The following is a 21,451-nucleotide window of genomic DNA, read 5'->3' as shown; positions in this document are numbered from 1 at the left end:
ATTTTCCTGTTCGTTCGTAAGGAGCATCGGCAACACAGCGATAGATCGTTGCGGCTACGCTCGGAACGCGTGTTTCAGTCGAGACGCGGACTCCGTTCCATGCTTTTCCTCTTTGCTCGTTCCGCTCGAAACGCGATTTCGTTTCTGGAAAATTGACCCACTTCGACGAGTCATTTTTCCTTGGAAGCTGATTTCACGATTTGTAGAATTCGAGGTGAGTACTCAAACGATTTGATCTTGTTTACCTATATTTAGCTTATTTAGAGCTACGGTGTTTCGCGTTAATATTTTAGATTTTTACTGTTATTTCTTGGCAAGGGAATTCGAAAGGAACTTTGAAATATAGTCTTAGGGAGCACAATATTAAATCAGCAAACAAATTCACACGAAATTACATTTTTGCTTATCAGTAGACTCTGTTTAGATATAAAAAGGTCACCGATTCCGTCAAGTTCAATGCCATCAAAGTATTAATATATTTCTCGACTTGCTTTAATCAAATGGTAATTGGAAGAACTAATTTAATTTCGTTTCGATTTAATCCTTCCTTTCGATGCAATTCACATGGTGTTTTCAAGCGACTATTTTTATAAGCTTACGTAAGCAATATAAAAGAGTTTGTCTCTAGACGAGGAGATGGTCGAATGTAGCCAGATTTCCATACGCCCATCGTAAACACAAGATTCGCGCGATGGAAATCGCGTATTTCGCTGTAATCGTGAAAGTGGAGCGCATCTGAAAGTATGCCGTTCTGCGTCACGAATCGGATCGTCACGATGAGCGTAATTATGTTACGATAAACGTAATCTCGCGATCGTAATTGCCATAAGCATAACGTGTATCTGAAAATTAATGATGGTTTTTAAATTCAACGGTAAAACAAACTACATTTTACTTATACTTTTTAATATATTCCGACCTGGAAAACTATTCTAATCACTCAGCGATTTTCTTCGCTCCAATTATCCAGCATTTCATTGCTAAGAATTTCCAATAAAAATTTCCCGGGAATCCACTTGCCATCGTCGTAATTTCATAAATCTTTACAGTTAGTTAGTAATGACGAGATTACCAAGGCTGATGCCATTGTTTTCCGTCTTTTTTATTAGCATGCACCATCCATTCGAATTTTTATTCATCACCGTTCGTTTATGGTATCTGAGTTTGCATATTGCAATTCTTTTTTCTTCGCGTTTCTACAAGAATTTAATCAAGATCGACAGTGCATCGGTTGAACCGTGCAAAACAAGGTGGATCTTAAAATATTTGATAAGGATACACTCGAATCATCTACGTATTCTTCCTCTAAAGAAAACGTTTCATTATAATAATTTATTTTCATTAGAATAATTAATCAGATTACTCAAATAATGATTCTTAATTCACCGCGACAGCAAATACAGTAGTGCTATATTTAACTTTGAAATTATCTTATCTTGACGACGTGTGTCTTTATATGCTAAATGAAGAACTTTCTCCTTAATGAATTCGAAGAATTCAGAAAGATAAACATCAATATTGCAATCATTTTCCGTGGTTACTGATTTTCCAATTTGAAATAAAACGTGGGAAACAGGGAAGTGGCATTCTGCTTTCCAATAGTGTCAGTCATCCGAGACATTCCAGTTCTCATTTTATCATCCAATTCGAAGAAATAATCGTCAGAAATCATTTGAACCTCTCACTGTTTACGATGGTTTTAATGTTACACGGAATAGAAGAATCTTCGACCTGTAATTATAATAACATAATTAATTGGTCACGTAGAGTGACCATTGCAACGTAAGTGTTAATTATCTTCGCACGTAGCAGAGATAATGGGGTAAATCATTGATTAAATCGATTGCATTCGAGATATCATGATAGACATTCATATTACTTATTTTTTAATGAATGTTTATACAGACAGTTGAGGTCTTAAGTGAACAACGCAAGTGGAATAATTAATAATATTTATTGTAGTAATATTTTGAATAATACAACTGTGTTGTGATTACAAGCTGAAGTGATATGGAGGCTTATCTTTTAACATGTGACAAACGTTTGGAATACGAGCTGATTAAATGACTAACTGAAGGAAAAATGATAGTATAAGGCATAAGGAAACAGGCTACTTAAAGTTTGAAAAGAGTTCTTGAAAGCTTGATCATGTCTTGACTAATCAAAGACAGTAGAGTAATTCGAATACTTCTGGAAAATTGTGGCGATGAATATCTCTTCGAACTGGACAAGCATTCACTTAATCAGCGGCTTCATTTATCGAGCTTATGTTTCTGTATCATTGTAAAAGAGGACATTCTGCGAGCTCGCCCAAGTGGATGCTGAAAGAAACGAAGAATCGTGTCGCACAATTAACAATGAATCACACGTCGCGGATCATAACGATCGTAGGAGCTGTTGCGACTGAAGAAAAATTTATTTCTTCAATCGTGCAATCTTTTAGGGGGGGAAAAAAAACGAATATAAAACAAAAATTAAGCAATTATTTAAATTTTCTAACCGTACTTTTGTTTCGATTTCAGCGAGGAGAGTAAGATCGATCCTAAGATGACCGATCAACCAGGAGGCAAAGGACCCCCCAGTGCCATTATGCTAGCTTTTTCAGCTCTCACACACTTTCTTTTAGTAGCCCCAGTGATATATATCCTGGTTTTGGCTTTCGGACATTACAGCTTCTTCGCTTGGCATCCAATTTGCATGAGCGTCGGAGTAAGTAGACAACTTGGTCAACGTTAATTGCACAATGAAAGAAATAATGAAAGTACGTGGATCAGGAATTTAGGTCTTTGTCTGTTATACCGTTTCATAGAATTATTCTTTGAAAATAAAGATTGGTTTTCTAACTGAGAGAAGATTAAAATTCTCTTGTGCAAAATTCATGAACGTCTTTCAGAGACGACGGGTTTCATAACGACTGGATGCAATAAATTCTTCTTTTACACGTCGAACACCATACTGTTACGTAAATTCGCGTTTTCACAATTTACATTTCGATACAATGAAAACTTTGAAAGAATAATAAGTAAATTAATCGAAATGATCCCCTCAGATGTTTAGAGAATAGGTACTTATGACTAATCATGAACTTGAAGAACGCTTAAGTCACACTTGATGAATATTTCCACGAATCCAGTTATAAAAACTTACTACTAGATATGATTCATGCAGCTTCCATTCAAGCATTCCAAACGTCAGATCAATTTCCTAATTTTCATCATCCTTTTTTCTGGTACATGAAAATTAAATTTGAAATAGTAACACGATCCCAGTCTATAAAACATTGAATTTAAATACGAAGCGAAGAAGGAAGCGGGCTCTTCAATTTTCCATGATTTTCCTACGTGGAAAACATAAAATCTTGGATATGATTCATAAGGTCTTCGAGTTCCTCGAGTGTTCGATCATCCTTATGTTTAGAAAAATACTAACTTCTAATTATCTGAATCGACTGGACTAAATTTATCATCTGATGTAAGGCAATTGAGGCTGAACCGCGCGAAAGATTGGCGCATTAACCGAATGACCAAATTTAAAGATTCTTAGGAGGTGTACATCTACTTTAAAATTATCATAAACACACATTGATCGTCTCACCACTAAAACGTCCTCTTGTATAGTGTCATTTACCTTCAATTCATTGTCGCGTTAGAGGCTAAATTGTAGGCGTTATTCTCTTCATGTACGTAAAGAGAGAAGAAATGTAAGTACCGTTAACCTAGATAGCCAAATTGGTTGCGACATTCATTCAGCAGATGGAAGATTCACGATCGCGTTCAATCCCTTCTGTATTTGTAAAAATAAAAATGAAAAATTACTAATCGTATACTTCGTTGTTACAGGTTGGTCTTCTGATAACCGAGGCGGTGTTCAGCATTTCCGGTGATGCGTACGTCAGTTACAAGTTGTCCCGAATGAACAGGGTGACTATGCACTGGATCCTCCACACAACAGGGCTGGCATTAGTGTTGATCGGATTAATTATCATCGTGGTGAACAAGATCAACAACAATAAGCATCATTTTGCTACGCCCCACTCGGTACTCGGTTTGGTCACCATCATCATCTCCTTCCTGGTCGCTGCTTTCGGGATCGTCACCAATAACTCCAAGTGGCTTTATCCTCGTTTCAGACCTGTCCTTCTGAAAGTGTTACACGCTTTCGGTGGTATCGTAGTAACGATACTTTTATTAGCTACCTTGATCACAGGGACGTACACTTTGTGGTGGCCCGGAAGCGACACCGGAAGGAGCCTGGTGTTCTCCTCCTTCTTTATCGCTGGTTTCTTCATATTGTTGAAACCAATTCTGGGGGCTGTGTCCAGAAGTAAGGTGATCTTAGCACCACCACCTACCACCACGTAATCTATAAACGAGATGCAGTAGGGTTGGACTGCGACCAAGTTGACGAGATTGAAAAATATGCAACATGTGGTGTTTGATACAGGTGTGAATTTGGATCATTGTTGAAAGTGTAAAATGTTGTTGTGTTGTACTGTATTGCATGATACGGGGTGGTATGTAGAGTAATACTATGGTAATAGTATTTCCGTAGTATTATTGTACTATACTATATTAATGGTAATATAGCGTACCGCATTGTACAGTATAGTATAATACGATATAAAGCTCTAGCAATGTCAAAAGTAATACATAGCATTTTTGACATGCTTACTTTGCATCAAAATATTTTCAGTGGAAAATCGAGAAAGTGCATAAAAAGTTTCATTTTTTTATACAAAAAGGTTTAGTAGTCTATTTAGAATTCAAGCATTCCGTCCACCTTCTGAATTTTTTGTATGATACTTAAACTACTCGTTTCTTCTCAACTTTGCCGAAAAACAGTGTTCAATATATTTTTACACAGTTTATTGCTGATCACGAAGCTTTATCGAGATGTAAATACAAGGAGATTTAATTGTAATTTACTCAGTGTGAGTTAAGTAATCGAGGAGGAACTAATATTATTGCCTATAATTAAAATCAAGGGTCAGTTTTATAATCAATAATCATCAGAGATTCATCTTTTATATATTCTACCATCACTGTGTTCATTTGAACTATCAGTATATCACAGAAACTCGATGCAATTGTTGCAAGGAAACATTTCTAAAATCATCGACAGCATATCTTTAGATTAAAATAATTCTTTTATTTATAAGGAGAAACTTTGACCAAAAAATAAAGTATAATTTAATATTAATTTTAATCTGTTTGAACGTGTAGATGATTATCAAATAAATGGAAAGAACAGAGAATTAGTTATCGTCAACCATATATATCAACACTTTATTAATTACACACGCATCATATACATATACATAGAATTTACATAATGTATATATCTTTCGCAATGCAATGTACACTCCTGTCCATAAGTATCCGAACACTCTCTAAAACAGAATACACTTTTTAAAATTGGACCAAAATGGACACAATAGATTACAATGAATCACAATAAGAACGGAACTAGTCACGTTCTTATTGTTAGATGAAAAGTCGCGATTTTCGGAAATTTTAATTACTTGTAACTTCTAAGCGCATTGACCGATCTCGATGAAATTTTCAGCATATACATAACACACTTAAATTTACAAATGTTATATTTTAAATTTTCATTATAGGCTTTTCATTATACACAAAAAAGTTGAAAAATTGCCCTTCATTATTTTTTCTCATGATTTCAACGAATTGTAATTTTTTAAAACGATAAAGCACATATCTCAGTAAATTAATTTATATATAGCTTTACGAAAAACCTCAAGTCATTTGGTCCAATTTTAAAAAGAGTATTCTGTTTTAGATAGTGTCCAGATACTTATGGAGGGGAGTGTACATGTATATTAATACAATTTCTTGTATCTCGATATAATTTCATTGTCTCTTAAATATCGTATTTTATATTCTTTTTATTTTTTTTGCCTTTTTCATTTAGTTTCTTTTGAAATCTTCCATTTCTATAGATTATTTCTTAATTCTCGCAATTTTCAATACACGATAAACATCTCGAATCAAACAGTGATCACGCGTAAAACATTTTTCCTCTTCGTCTCTAACATTATGCAACAATGTGTATACATAATTTTCTTATTGACGCACATATATACGTATTCTGGCTATGGACGTGTACAAGTGTTCGTTTGATACACGTACATGCAATAGAATTTTATTTTCTCATTTCCGTTACCTTTCCTTTTTAGACTTCTAACTTCTCTATCGTTCAGAAATCTTAGAATATTTAGAAAAATTTATGTAAACCGGAGAAAAATTGTGAATTAGTATTTTTTTATAATTTCCATGATACTATATTCATCTCGAAAATATTCCAAGACCTTTGAACGGTAGTGTACAATCATTCCTTGAATAATACATTCTTCTTTATTGTGTTTTGTGATTGTATACGGTTCGACGCTGAAAGTGTCTCTTATTTCAATAGAAATAAAAAGTGGCAAACTTTCAAGATAAATTATTTAAAACAATAGTCGAATGTCATATCTTGAAATTTCTAAAAATTTAATTTAAAAAAGATTAACTTTAAAAAAGTTTCATATTACACAAAAGATAGATTTTTGAGGCAACAATTTTTTTACTTTTTTTTTAATTATCGAAGAAAATCAATAGAGACACAATCAAATCGCATCAAAAACAAATGATCAATATTCTTTCTTTGCTTAAAATACATAGTTTCTCACAGGCTACGTTTTGCGGTATGATTTAAATATTTCTTGTTCAACGAATCCCCATGGAATCGTGCTCGTCGACGTACAAAAATCTGCCTTAACGAGAAGGAACTCTAATCCTATCGTTTCCACGAAACATAACGCACCTTCTATCACCTACATTTTACTCTCGAACGCTTTTCTCTTTCTCAATTAGCTTTAGGACACGTTACTTTGTACTGTTCGCTCTACTGGTTGCTCTTGGTCACGTAAAATCCGTAACATTGCACGGTAATTAAGGAAAAATTAAGGAATATTTTCCTTAATATGATAGCATAAAATTTTGTTTCAGATGAAATTAAAAATAAGCAATTAAAACATTTCTAATATTAAGTAAGTATAGTGCTCAAAATAAATTTTAATTAATTATTTTTCTTTTTATATTAACATAATGTTGCCGTGTTGTTACCGATAATCCCACGTAACCGAATCTTAACCCTACCTAGGACAGTCGACCGCGTGGCCAAGCCAGTTTGAACCGGCAGCTAACTCTATTATTATTCCTTACTTTGTAACATAACTGTTATTAATAAGTATTATTGTTGTTGTTGTTGTTGTTGTTGTTAATGACGTGCTAACTTTGTTTGTTTTAAATTCCTTTTAAACCTGCATTAGATTCACCTATCTAGCCTAAGGGACATTAAAGTTTGTCGAACGCTTATCTATCAGTCACCCCTTCCCTCACGAATCCCAAGTACTTCTTTATTTCGCATTTCTCTCTTTCCCTCTTTCTCAAGATAAATGATTTCATTTCTCTGCCAACAAGAAAGAACCTTCTTTTTTTTTTCATCATCTTTATCGGTCATTATTCAGGGTTTTCTTAAACGAAGAAAATTTGTTTGTTCTTGATTATGTCTCAGATATGGCTAGTTAGAAAATGTTCTCGCTCTTCTATCGGTACATATAATTCTTTCTCTAATTTTCAAATATCAGTACGTGTCGTTAGTCTAATGTCTCCGTTGATACTGATGGATTCGAATACAACGTTTTGGTAAATGATGGGAGTATATTATTTGAAAATTTACGTCGAAGACCATGCAGTAGAAAATTACCCCATTAATAAAATTTAATAAATGCAACTCGGTATTTTGATTACAGTCTCGTTTGAAATTAAATTCGAATCGATGAAACTCATTGATCGTTTGATTAACAATTGAATTAATCGAAACGGGGTATCGGTATATTAAGCGTGAATCGATTCTCGCTAAACTTTCATTGTGTTCAATACGAGGTCTGCCCCGATTGTTCGCGAATTCCGATCTTGGGATTCGAATATCGTCCTAGTTGAATGTTTCGCCTATAATCTGAAGCTCTGAGTATTAACAACAACTAGATTCTAAATTGTTAATTAGGTCAACGAGGATCCGTATGGAACGCTTACGGCGAGGATCCTCCTCCACTTGTTCGTCCCTTTGAGCAAAGGATCGATGGCAAAGGACGATTCGGTTAACTCTTAACATCCACCACGATTACTTGTAAATTTACCACAAAAATTAATTTCACAATACAGGGTAAAAAAAATTTTACAAAATTTTCATTGATGCTTTCAAAAGTCGGTGATTATCTTCAAAGAAAAATCAGATTGTTAAATCATTATTCTAGTCGAGCAAGTGGGTCGTTAAGAGGATAAAAAGTGGAGTTAGGCCCTTATTATTCTAAAAAATATTCTTACACTCTGTACAAGCACTCTATTTCTCACTTATTCACCCACGAAACGTAACGATTCACGCAACAAGCTCTCGCACGGATATGAGTTAACATATTTTCTGTTATTGTTTTATAATTTGAACGCAGCGGGTTTTTTTTTCCTTCAATAATGTTAATTGTTCGCACGTTTATCGCGACACTCCGCCCTGAATTTCTTAATATCAAACGATGATCGTGTCATTTTTTTTATATGCTTGTTTTGTACACGTAATAAATAAACTATGCGACGCATGTACCACCAGTGTACCAAGCGTCTATAAATATTACATAATATACTTGTATGTGTATAATACTATAATGTATATTCATTACATCTTGTAACTTGTGTATACGTGTATGTACGACAAATGTTAATACATATGATACAGGTGTCAACACTTTACAAACAGGGTCACATAAAAAATAAAGAATCACGATCTCTCACGTTTATTGACTGTACGTACGCGTTTAATTGTCCGGTGTGCTCGACATCGCCGGCTTAATGTGTATTTTAATAATTCCTATTTTCGGTCTGAATCGAACCGATACGCTTATCTCGATGACCCGTGAAACGGCACAACCCTCTTTTGCCCTTTCCCTGGCTCACCCTCGCGCAACCCTTCAACCGTCTTACGATCGACGCGAAAATAACCCTTTCACACGAACTGCAGTCTTCGTCACTTTTAAGGGTATTCGATCTTTTTCACTCGTAGATAGAATAATCTAGCCTATGTTTCCCTGAAAGTGTTAGTAGCTTGAAAATATAATCAGAAATCCAATATATTATATCAACATTTAACGACAAATAATCTTCATCTAATTACTCAACGATATATTCATCTGACTCTCAACAGTTAATTTTAATAACTAATTCTAATTTCTTTAAGTACTGGAGATCAACCTAAATATGTAATTTATGAAATAATATTATAAGGTACTGAAGTTATTGAAATACTCATTATTTTGGAGAATTAAGGAGGACATCGAGTAAAATCACCTACTCCGTTTGTTTCTAATTCGTTCTTTCAAAGTCCAATAAATTCGATGAATTTTACTGAAAATCATCGCTTTGACAACGCAATTCCTTCGGCAAGGATAACACATATCACGGTATGAAACATTTCGCATGTCAACATCGAGAAATATATTCAACGTTCACGAGATTACTAAGTTACATTACAAAAATTTGACGATTCGGTTGGGTTCGAACCATCTGAACTGTCCGATAACGATAAATCTTTACGACAAAAATTTGTCGAGCTTTAGCAAAGGAATTCCACTGTTGGCTTTGGGCGATGTTAGATACAATCTGCCAGAATAATCTCCGTACACTTCAATAGATACGATGTAAATTAAATTCATTTAAATTCGTTCACCTCATTGCTTGAATAATTTAAATTAATGTAAACTACTTTCATTATTACCTACTATACCTACAATAGACACCCCTATACGAATGGCCGGTTAATTGCAATGTTCCATTTAGAGATTGCAAATTAAGTTAAATTTTCATCTCGTTCCTTCCGATTCGATTTAATAGTTTAAATTAGCATAGACTATTTTCGTTATTACTATACCTATAGAATACACCCTTACACGAATGGCCGGTTGAATGTACCTGCAAAAATTCTAAAAATTAAAGTGTACGGAAATATAACGATTTTTTGACCGACTTTAAAAATAAAATTCTGGCGAATTCCTCGATACTATCCTAGATCGATCGTTATGCAAGAGTAAACATTACCTTAGATAAATCTTACACAGAAGCAATTAATCGTTTCGGTGATGGTCACCCACTTTTTCACTCTAAATCGTAAAATATTTGTGTGTCGCCTACGCATGGCAATCAATCCGTGACTTTCTTCAATTGTTTCCTTACGTACGTTTCATTTCTTTTTTATGTACAATTGAAAGCAGTAGAGTAGCGTAATTACTAACGATTACATCTCGTAGCACGTTATTTAGAGCGTCTCGCAAAATTTGTTCAGGCATCGTTTTTTCCTTTAACGAACGTCATTGTCTCTCGATCTCAGCCCTCTTTAACGCTTAAACGATTTTCACTTACTGGTAATTAAATGAACTGTTCAATATTGTCCGTTTTGGTGTTAGAAATCAGAAGACATCGAAGTAGATTAAAAATTCTAACTTACTTAAAACTGGAATGATTTGAAAACAATTAATCAGGATTTATGTTTAAATCGAAGGTAAAAGATGCTTGAGGGCTCGTTTAAAAATAAATTGAAATTAATTTATTTGAATAAGAAAATAGATCTTTCAAGTGATTTCAACGGAATGAACGGAACTTATCTTTGCTCGAATGGAAAAAATATAAGGCGCTAGAATTGTTGAGATTTGAATATATCAGAAAATACTCTGGCTATTCTTCTTTAAAAAAATAAATTCGTAGAAATCTCTCTTCTATTGCGGGAACATTCAAAGACATCCTTTTGTTCACCTATCTCTTGGTTACGAAGCTATCCGCGATACTCGACTACCTGTTATTGGCGCGTTGTATTTTTGGCGATAGATCTCTGGGCAGACTCGTCGTTATTGATAAAATGAACATCGTGTCAGACTTGCTGAGATGTGATTAGATCGGTTTTACTTGAATTTTTGAGGATCGATGGTCCAGGAAGCTTCTGAGCGGTGCCGGATGTGGTCGACGGTTGCACCATCATTGGTTGACCGTTTACCAAGACTATGGTGTCCCTTACGGAATCGTATCCTCCTGGCGGTCCTGGAACATTAAAGTTATTTCATGATATTCTATTAAACAAATACATATAGAGTTGCGCGCTGATTGGTCAATTTTTCAATCTTCAACAGCGAAATGTGGCTAAACTACTGATCCCATCGAAAAGTGGTACAGAATTAAATACACCGCTATCCAGCGGTATAGAGGTCTTCGAGGTATTTTTTAACACCGTGTACATGAGAAAATAATGACGCCTACCATATGACCCTAATGAACCCTTAATGAAATAAAACTGATTATTCCGTCCCATTTGTCCGGGCATGTTAATCAAATGGCCATCGTAGCGTGCATTATATTTAGATTAATAATCCAGCGGTCGGGTTAAATCCTATTACAACCGAGGATGATGAGCTTGAAATTGCAGCTACGTAAAGGGGTTACTTATACCGGCCATAACGTGTTTAATATAGAAGTTGGTTTGAACGCGCGATGGCGTTTACTTGCACGCGACTGGAGGTTAATTAAGTTCCTGGTTACCTGGTGACGGTGTGTGAGTAAGAGTTCTCGACGGGGTCAAGGAATTCCTAGCCGCGGGGCCCCAGTCGGAAGTAGGCTGCAAAAGCATCTTTGCACGCCACCATACGCTCTTGTTCTTGCTTTTCTTCGTTTTCCGTTTTCCTGATCTTTGAGCAGAGGGTCTGCCGTCCAGGTCGTCGTCGTCATCGTCGTCGTCGTCGTATGCTAATCGACGACGAGGGTCTCTCAGTTGGTTCTGTAAGTAATGCTTTTCATAATAGTTCTCTGACTATTTATTTATTATTCTTAAGAAATAATAATTACTTACGATGGCCACGAAAACGATGACCAGAATGGGTATCATACCGACGACCCATCCAACGATGTCCGCCCATCTTGGATACACGTATCCTCCGTATTTCAGGGGTTCGTATTCGACCCAATTGAAGAAGAGAATGAAGAACAACGTAGCAGGAGTAATAACTTTCCACATCCAAGTCCAGAAAAATCTCCAAAGACGGCTACGTGGTCCAATCATTTGCTGGACATCGTCGAGAAATCGATCCGCGCCATAGATCCAAGCGACCAGGATACACTCTACTATAGCGATCAACAGCACCGACCAATTGGCTGCGTATTTGTCCATCAATTGCAGCCAATACATTCCAGCCTGATCGATGAAATAATAAACCGCATAATCATAGAAATATTTTAATTTTATTTTCTCTAAACTTACATTGGTAGTGAAAATGATTCCACCGACGTAACCGAAAACAGCCGCCGCGAATACAACCCAGAATTTGTAGTTCCTCAATGCCGGAAAAGCGTCGAGAATCGCAGTAGTGACAGTTTCCATCAATGCAAATTGCGAATCCAGGCCCAGGCTAAGAAGCATCACGAAGAAAAGCAGCGACCAGACTGGGGCCACTGGTAAACGAGCTACTACCTGTATTTTTTAATAAAGAATTTTAAACTTATCCTTTATCGACCCTTTTGTCGATTCACTCACTTCAGGATAGACGATAAATGCTAATCCAGCCCCCTGATCGACGACCGAGGCGACCGGGACATCAAGCTCGTGGGCCAGGAATCCGATCACAGAGAAAATTACGAAACCGGCGAAAAAAGACGTGCCGATGTTACTGACCGCGACGATCAGCGAATCCTTGTAACAATTGTTGTTGAATTTGTTGTAGGAGCTGAGAGTGATGAGGCCACCCCAAGCTGGGCTCAGAGCGAAGAAGATTTGCACCGCTGCGTCGCCCCATACTTTCGCGGACATCAGTCTTCTCCAATCGGGCGTAAGATAAAAGAGAATACCCTCGCTGGCACCGGGTAGCAAAATGCCCCGAACGAAAAGAACAATCTACCCGATGAAAAGGTGATGATTTAAATAAATATAATTTACGTTATAAGCTATCGATTAATATGCCCAACTTACCAAAACGAAGTACGGGAACAGAGCAGTGAAGTACACAACCTTTCCTGAGCTTTGAACACCTTTGCTCAGACAGAGGAAGACGATGATCCAAGCTAACAGGAGGTTCACCGCCATCGAGGGTCGAATAGACCCAGTCTCCTCGATTCCACTACTCATTCCCAATACGTGATTGCTGAATGAAATAGAAATACTTATGGTAATAGATGTAATTCCTTTAGAATCTAAATGGTATGATAGATTTTTTTTACTTGAAATATTCTTCAGCCGGTGGTCTCCTAATGGCGCTGGTGATATTTTCTATGGTCAAACCCATTGATGCCATCTGGGTAGAATTCAAGCATTTTCTTTTGAAGTAGCTCATGTTCTGAAACGCACACGCCTCGGCAGCTTCTGGCATGAAGCAATCCTCGGTGCTCCATGGTGATTCGCATTTGCTCCATGGTAAGTTACCAGCTCCTATAGTGTTCAGAATATTTCTTTGATAGCGTCAGAGGCATCTAATCAATCATTTAATATCGCGGATATTCTCCTCGCATGTTTGCTTTTATATTCAAATACGAATATTGGCCGAGTTGATCGGTCGATCTGAAAACATCGCGTATTATTTCTTCCACGCTAATGCTCTTCTTAACCCGATTTCATTATTGCCCGTGATCGAACGTAAAGCTGCAGTTACGTAACAGCACGATATTACTCGCGTGCAAACTATAACCCGACAAATCTAAATCCATTCTGTCGATGCACAAAAATTGTGCTCGATAAAAAAGAATCGAACGATTGGTCGTTCGAACCAAGTGGGCCATCGAGCTTATTGTCGCGACGATTCGTGATAATCACTTTTAATCTGGCAATTATGTTATCCGCGCAAATAAAATTTGAAATTTTAAAAAACGACTGTTGAAATCGATAAAGCTTACCAGCCACTGAATCAAAGATGTAATAAAGCGTCCAGGCGATGATCAAGTTGTAATAAAGCATCACCACCGAGCTGACTAACACCATTCCATAACCCAGGCCACGCAAGAGGGGGCAGAAACGTTTGTAAGCTGCCACTGGGCCAAGGCTCGCGTACTGCCCTGGGGAGAATATCGCGAAAATGAAAGAAAAAAGAAGAAACGGATCAATAAGCCATCGTGGCAAATTCCCGATGCACTTGTAATTTACACTGGTGCATCGAATCGCGACGGAGGTCGATCTCGCGAATGGTTCACCGATCACCTAAAAGTAATTCATCGAATTAAATTGAGTATCAGAGTTTTCCTAGAAGCTCGTAGATAGAGAAGTTTCCCGTTACCAGCAAGGATGTGGCAAGTAATATTAAAGTACATCTTATTTTCATGGAAACTTATATTACTTTTTATTGGAAAACGAAATAGAAGTCTTTCGTAGCAAATTATGGTGGATCGAATCCGATGCACACGTATCTGATAAATTCTCAAAGTTTCATCTCTCAAAAATAAATAGTATTACCTATGAAATAAAAAGAATTATTTATAAAAGAATATGAAAATTAACAGAATTCAGGATTAAATTGAGATTGTTTCTATCGATAGAGTGTTAAAGAGCGAGCGGAGAAGGTCATTGAGGCGTACTCCAGGTGAGGCAAAACCATCCAGAAATAACATTACGTAAGCTGGTGTAAAGAGGAACGATCGTTCATTGATCGGTCTATTTCGATAAATTAACGAGCGTGCATAAACCTGACCTTGCCGGTAGTGTGACGATAAGAATACGGTTTGCATTCTTACATCGCCTATTTCCGTACGATTCAAAGAGATGCGATGTCAGCTTTTATTCCTCGCTCTCGTAATAATCGAGTTCCGGTATTTCTATTCTTGGATTGCATCGTTCCTGGACATCGATAATGAGAAACGATGACACGGATGAAATTGGAAAAAGGGTAAAATAGTCGGGCTAAATTGTCGGCCATCAAATATCGAGAAAGTTTCTAGTATTTCGACGAGGCAACTGTTGTTTTTACACCCTCCGGAAAGTTTTCGCACGAGTTCGACCGATATCGGGTTAATCGATAGTCGTTTCGTGGCGCAGCTTTGTACTCTGGTTGCAAAGCTTCTTTGTAAGAAGCATGAAAGGGAAACGGCTTGAAATAAAACCGTACCATCCCTTATGCGAATCTTTATGATAGTATAATCGTCTAAACACCAGCTTGGAAAATCTCAATGGACGATTAGAGTGTTACAGGAGATGAAAAAAATCCTGAATCTTTTTTATAAAATATCAAAAGATAGATAAAGATTTACATGCTTACCTAAAGATAGTTCCATGAACATCAAGGGTAGTCCAGCGATGATGAGCATTATCGTAAACGGTATTAGAAAAGCACCACCTCCGTTCGAGTAGCACAGATACGGGAATCGCCAAACGTTTCCTAGGCCAACGCTGTAGCCCAGAAGAGACAACAGGAAGTCGAATTTTCCCGTCCATGTGCCACGTTCCGGATGTTCGTCCTCGCCAGCTTGCAATGGTGCTTGGCTGTTCGCCACCGAGTACTTGTCTTCGTTCTGCTAAGGAAAGTGAGAAATATTTCTATTAATATATATCATTCAATAATCACCAAGGTGTCCTGATTTTCCTTGATAAGAGCAATTTCCCAATACTGATTCGATAAGGAGCTCCTCGAACTGAACTGCAGAGTTTGCAAAGTTTTCTGTCGGAACGGTGAATAGTAAAGGGCCATTGGGAAATCACTGCTAACAAATTGCTTCGACAATTCGATTTGTCGTGCACCCTTTAATATTCACGCGATTATTAATCGCTCGTGACCGATACAGGCAACAGCTGCGGACCCAGTTGCAATTCAAGTGCAACGTGAAACCGGATAATTTACGCGTTAGCCATCGTGATACGTGTGTAATGCGTGAAAGCGCGAAATCATTAGGAAATCAATATTTAACCTTTTCGCCGTGAAAGAGCTATACGAAGAAAATTATTTTTTCCAAAATTATAACAATTTGCTGACAGTCTTTTTCAATATTTTTAATCAACCTGGCAATCGTGAAAATGTTCGGTCTGTTTTCCAGAAAAATATTCGTATAGCAGGGAAACTGTAATAAAGGAAATTGTTAATGGAACGTAATAAATGAGAAATTGATGACGCAAATATTGAAGTTCGCGCGATATTGGAAACGATATTTGCCGGTATTTGTGTATAATTCCTTTCGCGTCTATATCTGATTTCCTTTTCTAGTCCACTGATCGATCGAGCTAAATCCGTTTGACAATCGGAGAAACATCGAAAGCGACTGCTTCTATGAATATCTAATACGCCAATCAGCGGTGATTAGGCTGTTAATTATTCGAGAGATCGTTCTGTCTTTCCAATGTCTCTGCGTACATTATTCAACGAATTAGTGAGATTCCCTGTCTTTATCTAGTATTTCAATCTTTAGGCTTTAGTCAACGGGGTAAGAAATTCAGATTCATTTCGCTCTTTGTTAATTAATCTCCTCTATCCACGGACCATTGTCTGACCGAGTTAGAATTAATTTCCGAAGAAGATTCAGAATGCTTTTTCACGGACCATTCAGAGAACGTTTGTTTGTCCGTTTGCTTGAACTGACGTACTCATTAAGGTCGGGTTTAAAAGTTTCTCGCGGCGATTCGTTAAGCGTTCGCCTTGATACTCGAAAACCTTTGCTTTTCGCGAATCGATTAAGGCCCGAGGAGGTAAGCCAAGGAAATTTCATTTTCGAGATGGATTCTGGCTTCGAGGCACGCTTATCATCGATTTCCCTTCAAGTTTCGAGCTCTTAAGAATATCATCTCGATATTCAAGAGAATTCAACGAAATCTTGCTGACAAAGGCCTGGAGCCACATCAAATTTCCATTAATCAACAACGGATGAATAATTATTAATATCGTAGAGACTATAGAATCGTTATTTTCTATTTCTATTGAAACTATTGATACGTTACGATCCAGGTAAGAGCTGCTATCCAGAAAATTGCGTCAACCGGGAAGAAAATAGAGAAACCAGGAAATTGAATAATGAAACGGTACACCGACTGTATAGCGATATCGTCTGAACTCGTACGAATGCTTTTGAAACGTTGATTACAAAAGGGAGGAAGAAAAAAGCGACGTCAAAGTTGGGGGGGGGGGGGGGGGGTGAAAATACGATCAAACAACGTAACAGCAGCCTCAGAATTAACGAGAATCAAACGTTCTACAGCTTCGTACGGAAATCAGTGGTACGATTGTTTCGATAAGAAAGAAAGAAAACGCGAGGGAAGTGAAAATAAAAGTTGCGGCTCAAAAGGCAATTCAACGGTTAACTCGCGACCGTCTGTAAAACGATGCAATTTTGAAAAGGAACACAATAAACGTCAAGCGAACAATGGTTTTCGCGAGTTGAGATTGTATAAGTGTTGCATGGAACGAGGGGCTGGTCTAAAGTGGTTGGTATCCTTCAGAACGACCACACAGCTTCGTGCTCTCGCGAATGTGCGCGGCCACAATTTCCATAATTCGAGTTTCAATCGAAAAAAGTCTCGACAATTGCATTCTTCATCCGAGTCTTTCCACGTTTTTCTTCTTTCTGTCAAGATCGCAAATGCTGTTTCACTTTTCACTCTTTGAAATCGACCGAAGAGGAGAATCTACGTACGTGTAATTTCTAATTAATTGATTTATAAACGCCCAAGCATGTGACAATCTAATAAAATTCGAATTTCAATTGATTAATTTGTACATGCTGGAACGTGCGATAATCTAATGAAATTTTAATTAGTCAATTATATTCAAACGTTCGGTAATATATTATTTTAATTTCAATCAATTGATTTATGTATGTTTGACAATCTAATATTATTTTAATATCAATTGACCTGTTTATAAACGCTCGAGTACTAATAATCTAATGAAATTATAATTTCAATCGTTTCACTGAAATTTTGCCAAAATTCTGTTGAAGACTCTCAATGAAGGAGCTAACACAGAATAATAATGTAATGGGATTATAATTTCGTTATCGAACGACCCGTAAGCGTTTAAAACAACCGCTTAAAGTGATTATGCAACTTCACTTACGTCCCAGCATTCCAGATAGGAACGAATCCTTGGCGAGGACTCCTCCATCCTCCAAACTGGCACCGAACGCGTCTACGAAGTCAATCGAGTCTTCTCCTCTTCATGCTCTGCGAATATCCGACAACTGCTGCTGGCGTCTTTGTTCCAAATCCATTAGCATCCATCGTTAATGCAAATTTTCGTTCGTACTGTAAGTTTCGCTAATTTCCATTTCATTGATTCTTCTAAACAACTTCCTGTCTTTGATATTCATTCTTCAGAGCTTCATTCGTCCGTCTCCTAAAAAAAAAAGGAGGAACAAACATTTCAGAAATAGTATGAGATTTTAAATGGCAAGTAATAGAGTCAGTGAAGAGCCATCTCCGCTATTCAAGGGTTAGACAATAAAACAATTTACACATGGCCATTTCCACTGTAGCAATGAATGTGTTAATAAAGTTGACGAGTTATGTAAATAAATTTTATTGCATTCCGAACTATTTTTCGAAGGTCCTTTCCGAGCTTCATTGAAATTTTATTGCGTTCCCTACTATAAGCAATAACATGTAATGACAATTTGTAACCATTTAGAAAATGTATATTACAATTTCATTTCTTGTCCTTAACTCTTGGTGAATTATTTATCGAAATAGTTATCGCCAAACGCAATAAAAATTACTACTCTTTCGACACGTAGAAAATGGTCACGCCGCTAAACAATAACTATTCACGTCCTAATTGCTGTTATCAAGTTCACACCAGATACATGGCCATGCAATAACGTAGTTACTCCTTCCAATGCTTGTCGCTTTGTAGCTGACAGTCCAGGTCACGCCGTATTTCTACTCCACCCACTATTTCCGTCATTCTCTTTTCCCGCCGTTAATTGCGGGACTCGACCGACTCGATACCTTCAGTTTCGCAGAAATATTAAATATGAGATAAACATCGCTTATCCCTCGATAAATACACAATCTGGATAACCATTCATTGAAACGGATTAAAATGAAGGGTATGTGAATGTGCATTAAATGTGTATTTAGTACCATTTAATTATCTTGGTATCGTTCAAGAAAAATTAGTAATATCGATGCTTATGTAAAAACTAACTCCCTAACAATTGCAAGGTTATCATATCTATTCATTTCAAGAACAATACATTTAATCTGAACCCCATGATAGCAGTATTCCCAATTCATGTTTAAGTCCCATTTAATTTAATAACCTTCCGTTATTTACAGTGTCACCCCACAAAAGTACGAGCACGGCGTACAACCCTCAATCGAAAACAATGTATCCTTCGAAGTGACTTGGAACATTCCACTCGCGAGTCTGGATGGAAAACTCTGTTCTACGTAGAAGATTCCCAGAAAGGGTGGAACGATGGCGCGGATTATTTTAACGAGATCGATGTCGAACAAGGTGGTGGTCGTCGGGGTGGAAAAGAACATCGCAGTTCAGATTAATCGAAGGTCTGGATAAAGATCTCGCCACGAGAGAAGCTGTTAACGAACGTTAACGAGTAAATCGATCGCGATTAGAATCTATCGATGAGCAGAAAGGGAGCGGAGAGGGTTAACGTTAACCGTCAGCTGTTGACCTTGTCCGCGACAGACTTTCATCTTTAACCTTTCCGTAACAAAGCGAGCACCCTCTTTGCGTGAAATTTTGTCCCTCGTTAATTTGCAACGATCGAACAAATCGATTCACATCCCCTTTTTACCTTTCTTTTTCGTTGAAATTGTACGCGGAGAGAATTCATATTCATTTGAACGAGTATTATTTCCATGGTACTAATGAAGAAAAAAAGAACGTTAATATTTCATATGTTTCCGATATTTACGCCCTCTTACTGAGCCACTTCGGGTGTACATACAACAAAATTTACAACGTACCATGTTACTATAGTCACGTTTAAGTGTCACCCCCTAATAACCAGGATGGCAGTTCACTGTTCGCTATACCATGAATCCTACACCTCCTTACGTAAAGCCGAACACGATAGCGCATTCCTCTTTCGTGAAATCTGTGTCAGTGTAACCCGATTCAAGCGGCATGCAAGACTTTCAATCGTCACGCGAAATCAGGTAACGATATCAACCGACATTCAAACCCCGAATCCAAACAAATTCGTATGAAATGGGGCAAAAGAAATGAAATAGTACATGACCAACTCGTAAAAACGCGGTATACATATAATCCTGTAATATAGCGAACTTCTCCCTCTTTATAAATCACCCCCATATAGGGGTAGATACTCCGAAGCTTTTGAGTTAGTTGCTTTTCCAGAGTATTTACTCCTATTATAAGGGGTGATTTTTGAAGATGAAGTATTATTAGGAACACGTTGTTTTGAACTTTGAAGCTCCCTACTTCGTTGGATTTTAACCTTTCTCGTTCACTTTCTTCGTCACGCGATGCTACATAAGCCTATTACCCCTTAGAAAGACTAAAGATAAACTCGTCGATTCCACCGATTAGAAGGTCTTAGAAATTAAAAATTTTTTTTAATTATTATAAAATGAACGTACAACCAATCAAACCCACGTTCCTCTCTCGTTGATCATACTTTCAACTATGCACTATACCCTTATGATCACAAAATATGTAGTAATCTTCGAAGTTCAGTTAGTACGTAAATACCGGACGAATTTATGGTTCGCCGGGTTTGAAAGTGGTCCCGGATGCGAATGATCCCGAAAATGGACACGCACCTGATTATCCCCGATGACGTAACGTTCTCCGTGGACGTCCGCCGGAATTCCGCTTGGCCGTTGCTCGATCAGCTGTGGTTAGTAAGCCACTGGTTGTCGCGCTGCCATTGGAGAACTTGGTGAACCGTGCGCCAAGGTCAGAGACACGAACTGCCACTGCCTTTCAAGGTCACAGCTACGAAACAACCGGTTTTACGTAGGTTGTTTGTCCGGCACTCGAGCACTGCTATAATGATTTCTTAATTTGGCTACTCGTCTCGTGCACCAGCCACCGGTGATGTTAAACAGTGACTGCGAGAGAAGCGAGGTGACACTGAAAGAAGTGGAGGAGATCAGAGATAGAGCAGACGAGACGGAACGGAACGGGACGAGACGAAACGTGACGAGACGAGGCGAGACGAAACGAGACGAGACGAGACGAGACGAGACGAGACGAGACGAGACGAGACGAGACGAGATGAGACGAGGTGAGACGGACGGACGGACAGACAGTGGAAACGGTCCGTGCCCGGGCAGCCAGCCAGCCAGCCAGCCTGCCTGCTTATGGGAGAGCTTTTCTACTTGCAGCACCCCCAGTCGACCCTGTCGAGCCTCGAACTCGACGGATCGATCGATATTACTGCTCCTGCGAGCTGCGTCCTACCCTAAACCTTGC

The 21,451-nt window shown here is 37.7% G+C and overlaps 2 protein-coding genes across 3 annotated transcripts; one reads left to right on the top strand and one right to left on the bottom strand.

Annotated features, from left to right (window-relative positions):
• Positions 1–48: 48 nt before the first annotated feature.
• LOC114879929 (transmembrane reductase CYB561D2-like) lies at positions 49–5,254 on the top strand. Its single transcript, XM_029195357.2, has 3 exons — positions 49–214; positions 2,523–2,709; positions 3,840–5,254. The coding sequence occupies exons 2-3, from the start codon at positions 2,548–2,550 to the stop codon at positions 4,359–4,361; spliced, it is 684 nt and encodes a 227-aa protein (XP_029051190.1). The 5' UTR covers positions 49–214; positions 2,523–2,547; the 3' UTR covers positions 4,362–5,254.
• A 5,373-nt stretch (positions 5,255–10,627) lies between these two features.
• Positions 10,628–21,204, bottom strand: LOC114879647 (sodium- and chloride-dependent glycine transporter 1-like). 2 transcript variants are annotated; one of them, XM_029194751.2, is made up of 11 exons: positions 20,797–21,204; positions 18,104–18,382; positions 15,323–15,578; positions 13,971–14,129; positions 13,302–13,509; positions 13,054–13,225; positions 12,622–12,978; positions 12,349–12,558; positions 11,941–12,282; positions 11,634–11,868; positions 10,628–11,138 (listed from the first exon to the last, which is right to left on the bottom strand). In XM_029194751.2, exons 2-11 carry the CDS (start codon positions 18,149–18,151, stop codon positions 10,972–10,974), a joined length of 2,154 nt encoding a protein of 717 aa, XP_029050584.2. In that variant the 5' UTR covers positions 18,152–18,382; positions 20,797–21,204; the 3' UTR covers positions 10,628–10,971. The 2 variants fall into 2 exon arrangements, with proteins under 2 accessions (XP_029050584.2, XP_029050593.2); XM_029194760.2 differs by having other exon boundaries at positions 15,323–15,575.
• Positions 21,205–21,451: the final 247 nt, after the last annotated feature.

The sequence above is a fragment of the Osmia bicornis genome, chromosome 4, assembly GCF_907164935.1.
Source record: "Osmia bicornis bicornis chromosome 4, iOsmBic2.1, whole genome shotgun sequence".
NCBI lineage: Eukaryota > Metazoa > Arthropoda > Insecta > Hymenoptera > Megachilidae > Osmia > Osmia bicornis.
Note: the sequence above shows the minus strand (reverse complement) of the source record. Positions and strands in the feature narration are given on the sequence as shown.